At 42.0% G+C, this 10,823-nt stretch overlaps 1 protein-coding gene across 3 annotated transcripts; it reads right to left on the bottom strand.

Moving 5' to 3' along the window:
- Positions 1-41: 41 nt before the first annotated feature.
- Positions 42-10,821, bottom strand: txndc11 (thioredoxin domain containing 11). 3 transcript variants are annotated; one of them, XM_077523700.1, is made up of 13 exons: positions 10,472-10,819; positions 9,705-9,801; positions 8,680-8,799; positions 8,283-8,380; positions 7,773-7,902; positions 7,612-7,705; positions 7,427-7,539; positions 6,021-6,221; positions 4,093-4,681; positions 3,103-3,278; positions 2,920-3,032; positions 1,811-1,891; positions 42-1,271 (listed from the first exon to the last, which is right to left on the bottom strand). In XM_077523700.1, the coding sequence occupies exons 1-13, from the start codon at positions 10,594-10,596 to the stop codon at positions 692-694; spliced, it is 2,517 nt and encodes an 838-aa protein (XP_077379826.1). In that variant the 5' UTR covers positions 10,597-10,819; the 3' UTR covers positions 42-691. The 3 variants fall into 3 exon arrangements, with proteins under 3 accessions (XP_077379826.1, XP_077379825.1, XP_077379827.1); XM_077523699.1 differs by having other exon boundaries at positions 7,427-7,705; positions 10,472-10,821; XM_077523701.1 differs by lacking the exon at positions 10,472-10,819 and having other exon boundaries at positions 8,680-8,828.
- Positions 10,822-10,823: the final 2 nt, after the last annotated feature.

The raw sequence follows: 10,823 nt of genomic DNA, 5'->3' as shown, positions 1-10,823 counted from the left end.
GCAGCTACCATTCATTTAAAAAAAAAGAAAAACACGCAGGATAGCAAAGACAAAATCCATTTTAATCCATTAAAAAACGGTTCAATATGTTACACATTATCAATTGCAGCATCTCAATACCTGAATCATTAAATAGAAATAACAGTTCAGTGATTCAAAGTGTAAAAATAGATCGGATCACTTATTTAAGTTATGTACAGTACGCCACTGAGCAAGTAAGGAAGATGGAGTCGTTGGCACTGAAATTTAAAATGTTATATTCACACTTATTCCTCAGCACAAAGGATGTCCTGTTTGTCATTGTCGTTTTATTTCACCACACTCAAAACTAAACACACAAAACGAAGAAAAAAAATAGTGCAAAAAATATGAAATCTCTGAGATCAAATGCTTCTGTTAATTTAGACTATGTTATAGCGTTAAGGGAAACACAAAATGACACCTGTGCTCAAAACAAATGGGCACAAAATGGCGTCTTCAACTGCACATTAGAAATTCAATTTGTCTCGGCACGATCATAGCACATTGAATTTGTTATGTGCTAATAATACAAGTGCTAAATTGGTGTGGTACATTTAGGCCAAATTGGAAATAAAACATTATCTTTGTCTTATGATGTGTAAAAAAAAAGAAAAAAAAATCTACTTTTTGCCGATAAAGTTTCATAACAGTCACTTTACAAAATGGCGATTCATCTCTTCACATCCCGGTGCTCCCGTCTCCCGTAGCAACCGTCAGGCGGCCAATTAGCTTCCCGCCTGCAGTTCTCCTTTCCCGCCTCCGCCGGCTTCTCCTCCTTCTCCTTCACGCCTCCGGCCTCCGCGCTTTCCTTCAAGGCCTTGAGCACCATCTTGAGCAGCGCGTTTTGGTTGAGCAGGTTCGCCGAGGCGTCGGCCAGCTCCCGCAGCCGCCGCAGCGCCTCGGCCAACTGCCGGTCCTTCTCCCGCCGCTGCTCCTCCAGCTCGCGCCGCTCCCGCCGCAGCTCGCCGTTCTGAGCCTCCAGGCCGCGAGCGTCCAAGCGCAGCTGGCGGTTGTCGCGCCAAAGCAGCGCCAGCTGGCGGGAAAGTAGTTCGCGGGCGTGGCGCAGCGTCCGCACCTCGCGCTGGAGGGCTTCCAGCTCGGCGCGCAGGACGGCGCCGCCGCCACGGGACGAAGCGTCCGTAGGGGGCTCGTCCGCGCCGGAGGGCGAGCCAGAATGCTTGTGGATGAAGCGCAGGAGGTTCGGAAGAGTGATGGGAAGATCAGCTGGAAATTTCACACTCAGCTGTTTTCTTCAAACAAACGTACAACAAAAAATAAGACCTTGTAAACAAAATTAAATAAATATTAAAGAATTTTTTCTCAACAATTTATGAATGTTCGTTTCAGCATTTATAAATGTGAAAAAATATTTTGTGAATGCTTAGCCAGCATTCACATTGATATTGTTGTGCAATGCATGCTGAGGCAAGTGTTCACGTTTCATGTGAATGCTGAAAAACATTTTTTCTGCTTTTACAAATCCTGACAGCATTCACACTCTTGCCATTAGATTATATTGAATTTTTTTTCCCTGAATGCCGAGCAACTCCATTATTGTCGTCGAACTATTCTGTTCTTCCCCCAAATTTTAATAAACTACTGAGAGACTTTCGAATCATTGTTATTCCCTAACATTTCCTGAACGTTGAGAGACAAGCATTCAGACTCATCCTCATTCAAAATCAGAAAATGTTTTCGTTTCAGTGAACGCAGAAACAAAAACTTTCAAAAACTTTATTTTTGCTATATTATGAATGCCGAGAGACGAGCATTGACTGGTTCCTCTTACCTGTATCGTGGGAAGAAAAGAATGGAGGGAACACGATCCACCATGAACTCCCACGGGAGGTCGTTACGTGCAACATTCACCCTGGATACAATTAAAAAAAAATAAAAATCATTACTTGTGTATTGTGCATTCATGAATGTAATTAACTCATTTGCTCCCAAAAATGTAAAAATCTGTTCTATTTTAAATGTCCCAAAGACATTTATAGGTTGGATTTTTTTTTCTTTTTTTTCTTTTTAAATGCTAGAGCATACGGAAGGCTTTGATACAGCCTCTGAACTACAGAGAATGGTTGAAGCAATGGTAGTTATTACAAAATCGGCCAGCAGGTGGCAGCAGAGTCTAAGAGATCAACCAGGGCCATGTTGCAACAGGCTCTTTTCCCCACTGTTTTAAACAGATTTGTGAATAATGATGAAATTTAGCTACATTCTAATGCTAATTGCTGCAAATTGGAAACAGATAGAAATGTTTTGTTTTGTTTTCCCCGACGAACGAAGAGACTCTAATCTGTCTTTTGGTAGATTCTATGTTTTTATAGCAATAGAACACAATATTGTGGGCCTTGCAAAATCAGTCAAAATCCAATAAAACAGCCAACAGCGTAGGGGGTTGCATCAGTGAAAATGGCTGCTTGTGAATGAGTTGAAGGGGAAGTCAACCCCTATTTTTTTGACAATATGAATATGGTATTCTGTGTAATATCGCGTTAGTGGAATATGAGTTAAGCAGCAAAATCCAGCTGTTTTTAATTCATCTCAGGGGGCAGCCATTTTGCCACTTGCTGTTGACGCAAGATGATCATGTTGCAGAGTGCCAGGTAACAACCAATCACAGCTCAGCTTCAGAAAACAGGTGAGCTGCGATTGGTCGTTGCCTGAGCTTTGAGCAACTGTGATGTCATCTTCAGTCGACAGCAAGTGGCAAAATGGCTGGATTTTGCTTCATAATTCATATTTTACAAATGTTATGTTTAGACGAATGAGGTCACATACACATTATTGTCAAGAAATGTTTCAGGTTGACTTCCACTTCAATACACACTGAATCCCAGTTTATTGGTCACGGAACCAATTCAATTCTTAAGTCAAGTTACTGTATCGCCCTACCTGGCGACGACGGCGCTGCTGTCGCGCTGCAGCAAACGAGCCAGCTGGATGAGGACGTGGTTGAGAACGGAGCAGAAGCCGCACCACTGAGTGTAGTAGAAAAGCAGCACGTCCTGCGACAGACACCAGAGGACGCTGCTGAAACTGATCCGAGGTCAGGGAGGGCTGTGACGTGCCCGGCACCTTTTCAACGTCCATGACGAAGGGAAGGAAGGAGGACGTGGTCAGCTCGGCGATGAGAGGCTCAGGCTGCCGTTCAGGTTGGTCTTGATTCGTGGCTCGCCGTTCTCGCGGGTGCTCGCCCACCAGGTGTCTGCGGAGGAGGCTGTAGGGGGCGCTGAAGTTCATGATGAAGGCCTCTGGAAGTAGTTTCAGTTAGTTTTATTTTTTAAAGAGAGAGAACGCACTTGGCCGGATTCTGACTTAACTCTCAGAATTCTCACTTTAAAATCAGATTTCTGAGATTAAAGTTAGAATTCTGACTTTAAAGTCAGGATTGGCAGGATTCTCACTTTAATTTCAGAATTCTGACTAAAGTCAGGATTCTTACTTTAATCTCAGAATCCCGATTTGAAAGTCGGGATTGGCACGATTCTTACTTTACTTTCAGAATTCCGACTTTCAAATCGGGATTGGCAAGATTCTCACTTTAATCTCAGAATTCTGACCTGAAAATCGGGACTGGCGGGATTCTCACTTGAATCTCAGAATTCCGACTTTCAAATCGGGACTGGCCGGATTCTCACTTTAATCTCAGAATTCCGACTTGAAAGTCTGGACTGGCAGGATTCTCACTTTAATCTCAGAATTCTGATTTGAAAATCGGGACTGGCAGGATTCTCACTTGAATCTCAGAATTCCGACTTGAAAGTCGGGATTGGCACGATTCTTACTTTACTTTCAGAATTCCGACTTTCAAATCGGGATTGGCAGGATTCTCACTTTAATCTCAGAATTGTGACTTTTAAATCAGGACTATCAGGATTCTCAATTTAATCTTAGAATACCGACTTTAAATTCAGAATTCTCTCACTTTTTTTTCCTCAGAATTCTAGGAAGTGAGAATCCTGCCAACCTTTTTTTCCCCCCTCTTCACTGGCTCTAATCCTCTTCCGTATTATTTTTTCCCCCTACAATAACCTTAACTACTACTCCACCTGGTCGTAGTCTTACCGAGTGACTCAGTGAGTGTGGCGGCGGGGTTGCGCTGTAGCACGTAATGCACCTCATCCTTCAAGTTCACGATGGCCGCAAAGGATCCGTCACCCTGCGCGCCGCCGGCTTCCCCGCGGCGCCACGGCGAGGAGTTTCCGTTTCCCGGCGCCCCCAGCCTCACCGCCAGCGGCCAGTTGAGCTCCATGTCCAAAACGTAGAACCTGAGCGTCTTGTTGGTCTGGCAGCGGAGCCCTTTGAGGGCGTCGGACGAAGACGTGGAGGTCAAAGGAATAGATTTTTGCACATGGGACGCCTCTTTGGTTTTTGAGCTGTCATGAAGCTGAGGGTGGACTTTCCCACAGCAGGCACTGTGTTGGCTCAGCGGGCTGTAGCTGAGCAGGAAACTGCGACAGTGAAGGTGAAGGCAGCAGAGCTTGTGTGCGGACGGCGGCGTAGAGCGCAACGAGCAGCGCGCCGGCGACGTCGGGCACACCTCGCACCGCACGGCGGAGTCGGGGGCGAGCACGGTGCGGCAGCACGGCACGCTGGACGCGGAGCGCTTGTTGTGCGTGTCACAGGTGTGATAACGCAAAGCCACGTCTGCAACCTAGGACAGAAAAAAAACGCCACAACTACAGAATGCAGTTTTGGTAGAAATGGTGTATGAATACTGAATAGCTAACACTGAACTGAAATGTGGTGGAGTTTATTGAATTGCTAAAACGGAATCAGTTCAGAAATTATATACTCCATTTGCAGCAGTATAAAGTTCAGATTTTGTCTATAATTAATTTGATAATGTCATTAAACGCTAACTTTAAAGGGATACGTGACTCATTGAACAATTTTCAGCAGTGAAAAGTTAATATTTTGTACAGAATCAAATTTGATAACTTAATTATTTTTCATTTACAATTAATACCTTTTAAAAGGTAATTTTTCTACTTGCTGTCAACTGATGATGACGACATCACCTGTGCTGAGGAAGTACATAACGGCCAATCATGGCTCACCTGTTTTCTGGGTTTGGTCCGTAAACTGAGCCATGATTGGTCGTTACCTACTTCCTCAGCACGGGTGATGTCATCATCAGTCGACAGCAAGTAGAAAAATTACTTTTTAAAGGTATTAATTGTACATGAAAAATAATGAAGTTAACATATTACGTATAGATTTTTTTTTTTACTTTTTAGGCTGAAAATGAGCGCTCAATGAGTCAAGTATCCCTTTAAAAATTATTTTAAAATGGCTGCCAAACAAACAGTCATGATCTAATCAAGTCGAATCAAACGTTGTTGTCACTTTCCCCGTCAATGCACATTTTGCTGTGCCTGCTTTGGCCACCTGGGGGCAGTATAAGACAGACATTAAAGATATGCAGCGCTGTACTATTCTGTAGTCTCAGTTCAGCTTTTCCGTGTGGCAAAAGTAATCATTCTTCACACAGGATAAGGAATACAGTGTATGGCTGTGAGTATTTTTATTATATTTTATTATCTGTCTACATGTGTTGCTGTTAGTGTTCAGATATCTGTGCTTAAAGAGCAACAGCATCGCCACATACTGTAGATGCTAATTGTTAGCCAAATTGTGTTTGCCTCAATAGGTTATTTTTATTTATTTATTTTTTCAGCATGGCAAAATTAATTTATTCTCATCTCATAATGTGCTTGCCATACCCTAGACTGGGGCATAAAAAAACGTGTAATTGTGGGAAAACTTTGAATTTTTGCAATGGAGAATAGTAGCCTGAAGTTGGTGAATATTTGGAATAGTATGAACACATGGAAGTATAATGAAATAAAATGGCTTGAAAGATGACGAACATTTTTTTTTGTTCAATGTCTGTCTCATTCATTACTATTTTTTTATTATGGAAAAAATAAAGAATTTCAATGCATTAAATGTATATTTCCAACATGATCACATCCTGAGTGCGTGCTCACCTGCTCCAGGAGGCCGCCGGGCTCGGAGTCGAGGGGATCGTGCGGCAGGAAGAGCAATAGCGCGGCCCCTTTGCTCAGTTCCTGTTCCAGGAGCCGAGATTTGGTGCCCGGCGGCTGCAGCCACTTAAGGACGCTCTCCTGGTTCTCAAACACCCAGCTACATACGGCATGCGATGTGAAGTTGAGTTCCCGAGGGAAAATCTGACAAGCAAATTGAGGATGCTGGTAACACTTTTGGATTTTTCTTTAAACTTGTTTTTTTTATTAAAAGTAAATAAAATAAAATAAGTTTGTTTTTATTAGTTTTTAGAGAAAGTTTGTTAGTGATCATTAGTTTTGTTTTTTCAAAAATGCTTCATTTTATTATTTTTTAAAATTAATTTCAGTGTTAGTTTTATTTAAATACAGTATAGTATTTGTCAAGTGCAAGTCAAAAAAAATGTCACCAAGTATTGGGTAACAAAAGTAAACTACAATTCTCAAAGAACTGACTTGCTACTTCTACCAAAATAAATACATTTAAAATGAACCCTGAGTGCTCATGTATATTAATTAACAAAGACAAAAACAAAAGGGCATTTCCACTATAATAGAGATAGACCGATATGGTTTTATCAAGGCCGATACCGATACAGATTATTAGTAGTCAAGGAGGCCAATAACCGATATTTCATGCCGATATTCATTTGCAGTAAAATAGAAAAAAAATAAAATAAAATAAAAAATATATTAACACATTTGTTTAAAAAATATATAACAATTTCAGGGAGCTTCCAGGGTCGTTAGCATGTGTTGGGCTAAATTAAAAATATATAAATAAAAATTTAAAAAGCAAGTAAATAGATCCCTAAAGATTTCTACTGTAAAAAAAAAATATATATATATATATATATATATATATATATATATATATATATATTTTTTATAAAATTTCAACAAAATTTCTTGATTTATTTATTTTATTTTTTCTTAAATTAAAACATGTGGGAAGTTCCTATTTTTTTATAAAGTGGAAATTTAAATAGATCTGTAAAGGAAAATTTCCCTGCATCTCACTGAGTGACAAATGCATGCGAGTGTAGCTCATTTGGGGTTTTTATTTGGGTTCGTAAAACGTTTCAAAAGATCTTTGCAGTGAAAAATTGTCTGAATATGTTCCAAATGTGTTTTCAAGTAAAAACTGTCTGTGAACATCTTACAATTCCTGATGAAAACCCCAAATTCGCTACGTTTGCTCAGTGAGACACCAGCTTTATTGGCCTTCAGATTAAAAAACATGGCCGATGCCAATATTTGTCAAAATGCCAAATATCGGCACCGATAATCGCCCTGGCCGATTATCGGTCTATCCCTACACTATAATTACAGTTAGTTTCATTGCGTATGACGAGTGTTCCCTTACTCACCAAAGAAGAATTAAATCTTCTGTGGAGGTAAACGCTTTTGTCCTCTTTCAGCGCGATGGCGTCTGCCACGTGCCTGTTGGTGACCACCCCGAAGCGGATCACGCCCCGGAAATCTGTTGATGCAAAGCTAGGACTGAATATTCCGCAAGGGGTAACAAACCAGACACTCAATGTGATCTCTTTACCTCTTTTTAGGGCGCGCAGGGCGGAAGCGAGAAACGGGACGTAGCCTGGCGGCTGAGGCGAAGAGTTAAACTCGAAGAAGCCCACCACTCGCGGCTAGGGTGGAGACACGCCGTTAAGATCCAAACTCGCTTGTGCACGTGCGCGGCGACGTACCCGGTACCTCGTGACAGGAGAGGAAGGTCCGCAGCGTGTCTCTTGACGGGAGGTACGTGAGCGGCGTGATCACTCTGAGGATAAAACTTTCCACGTAGGCTGCTACGAACGGACCCTTGTACTCGATAGGCCCGAACCTGACGCAGCAAAATGAGTAAGCAGTGACATGATGCAGGAATAATTGGAAATGATCTTCCACTCACATAGACAAACAAGTACACTGTGTTCCAACTATGTTTTGCAATTACATTATTAGGGTTGGAACACCTATCTAACTAGTGGCGTGGAAACCAAATAAAAAGAGAGGGTGAGGAGGGGATTTTTTTTTCCAGAGAGCGCAGTAGTGAATTGCATCAGTCAGTTCCTCTCTTCTCTCCTTACGAGCTTTGAACAGAGTGTCTTCTCTCCTTTTTGTTGCGTTTAATAAATGTCAAACAGGTAAACCTGACACGTGACAATTTTGGTGGTCTGATAGGAATACATTCTCAACATAAATAATTTTTTATTTTTTTCTCACCGCTGGTAAAAGAGGTGGATGGTGGGATACTTGTAGAAGTGGTTGAGCCTTCTGCACTTGCCTTGACTCCACCAGCAGTTTATGGCCACAAACTGCACCTGTGGGTTCAATAACAAGCGCTCGCATTACAGGTGGTGTTTTTAGTCAACTCGTCTCAACCACGCAGCAAATCGACCAGGTGCAATATCATCATGGCTTAATCTGTCCTTAATTAAAAATAATAAAAACAAAAAAATGCCAGCAGGTACTAGTTAGCCCCAAGGACAACATGATGCTCGAAAAATACAACAAAAGGAGAATGTTATTTAATTATTTAATGAAACTTAACAGTATTTTGTTTAAAAATAAACATGGTGCCCGTTAGCATTGTGTCAGTAAGTTCTTTGCTGCTTGCTACCTGTTTGGCCAGTTTCTTTGCCACCAGCTGGACTTCCTGTCTGGCAGCCATGGAGTGGGCGCACCACGGTGCGTAGAAGAAGACGAAAGACACCTCGGATACACTTCTGAGACGCTCCACCTAGGGAGGTAAAATGCAAACAATATCACCTAAAAAAAAAAAAATAGCCATGAGGCAGAGCTTTTATTTCCAATACATTAGAAGTGGAGCAGCAATTTGAAAAAACTGTTGGGTTCCACTGTTCCAGTTAAGTTTGCGCACCTCCTGTTATTCATCTTTTTCTCATTTAATAATGAGATACAGGTGTGTAGCCTACAGAAGTGCAAGTAGCGCTAATGCTAGCCAGTGCAATCATGCACGTCAGCTAACAACTATCCTCTTATGTGTTCTTTTTGTACTATTTCACTGCTTGTTTATGCGCAATCGGTTCCGTGAACATTCCCTACGTCAACCAGAATTGACAGTGAGACCAGCATTCTGAGTCTGTATCTCTCCAATGCAAGATCTCTGGTGCAGAGAGCTCTTGCATTGGAGAAATTCATTCTGGACATTCTAAAGGAGATAAGACACCTCATTTTGCTCGGTCACTGCAGATTGTATGTTTGTATGCGTTGTGTTAATATTTGCTCAAGTGCAGTGTTTTAAAAGAGCCCAAGTCATTTTATTGCTCTACATGTCAATGCAAATATTCAACATTCTTGAGAATTCGATGATAACTACTCTTTAAAAAGATGTATTTGATTTTTTACATAATATAATCATATTGGTGGCATTAAATACAAAAAAAAACCAATACTATAATTTATCATGATAGTTACTCTAAAAATATCATCTTGAAAAATTTGTTATCATGATAGGTCCAGAAGCCACCGTAACATTATGCACATTACATACAACAGAACTGTACTGTACTACGCCACTAGATTTAAAAAACAAAAAACTAATCCACAACATAATGCACAGCTTTAATTCCGTGATTCTTCTACGCGTGTTAAAGGAACCAGTTAGTCAACTTGTGATCTCACCTGATCAAGCTGTCCCAAGTAGAGGTCCACTACTGGGGATTCTGGCGAGAAGAAGCGCAGTGGTGGTCGGGCTGCTGCCACCACGTTCTTTGCACGACTGCAAATAAGAGCATAAGTCAATTCTGCGTTAAAAAAAAAAAAATGAAATACTGTATTTCCTTAAATATGATTGTCCGTGTCGGCCGTTTTGAGGTGGTACTTGGGTGTAAAAAGGTTGAGAACCACTGTTTTAAACTTTGACATAGCATTTACAGGCCTAATTTATTGATCCTCAGCAAAAAACAGCCAACAGTCTTCTGTGTTCCTGCATCAAATGATGTGTCTGAATATACTTTACTGCACAAGGTGCACACACCAGAATGAAATGAACAGGGTAATGTTCATGGAATTATCATGATGTACAACTGTTTATTTATTTCAGATTTTACTATATACCCAATACAATACCATTTTGATTAAAGAGGAGGGGAAAACACATTACAACATGTTTTGTTGGTGTTTTGTGGTGGGACGGATTCATGCAATTACAGTGCATTCATTTCAGTAGGGAACGATATTTTGATATTCGAGTGTTCTGGGATACGAGTACGGTCACAGAAGTAATTTAACTCGTAAACTAAGGCGGTAGTAAGGACCCCAGTAAATTGGATCAAGAGAAGCTAATTCACGGACAGGGCGAACCATGTCTACAGTAGGTTCCCTGCAGTTTCATTTCATTTCAGCAGACGCGAGAAGCCGCCGCCGCCGCCGCCGCCGCCGCCGCGTACCTGCATGTGAACTTGACGGCCAATACGAGCAGAACTCCGAGCACGATGGCCCCGCACAGAAGAGCCGGTCTCCGGGCCATCAGACTCAGCACCTGCCGGAGACCCAGCCGCGCGCGCCGCAGCATTACAGCCCGTCGGCGGCGTCTCCGCCTCGTCTCATTTTGTTTTATACGTCCCGGCGGCGGCTCGGCGAGTCCATTTGCCCCACGTCAGTTCGGTGGGTGGGGTGGTAACTAGGTTGGATTGGACATACGCGTGGACGCCGTGAAAGCTGCTCAAACACAGTCCGACCAACCTTTCTTCCACACGTAGACTTTTCACTTCCGCAACAATGACGTTAGGGACCAGCTCA

Source organism: Festucalex cinctus, chromosome 6 (assembly GCF_051991245.1).
Source record: "Festucalex cinctus isolate MCC-2025b chromosome 6, RoL_Fcin_1.0, whole genome shotgun sequence".
In the NCBI taxonomy this organism is placed as follows: Eukaryota; Metazoa; Chordata; class Actinopteri; order Syngnathiformes; family Syngnathidae; genus Festucalex; species Festucalex cinctus.
Note: the sequence above shows the minus strand (reverse complement) of the source record. Positions and strands in the feature narration are given on the sequence as shown.

Bases quoted from the DNA above. Each gene is read 5' to 3' on its own strand.
- txndc11 (XM_077523699.1), bottom strand. From the start codon at position 10,596: ATGCTGCGGCGCGCGCGGCTGGGTCTCCGGCAGGTGCTGAGTCTGATG. The intron at 9,802-10,471 runs GTACGCGGCGGC...TCTTATTTGCAG, and splicing joins GCCGTCAAGTTCACATGCAG to TCGTGCAAAGAACGTGGTGG. The intron at 8,800-9,704 runs GTGAGATCACAA...TTACCTCCCTAG, and splicing joins ACTTGGGACAGCTTGATCAG to GTGGAGCGTCTCAGAAGTGT.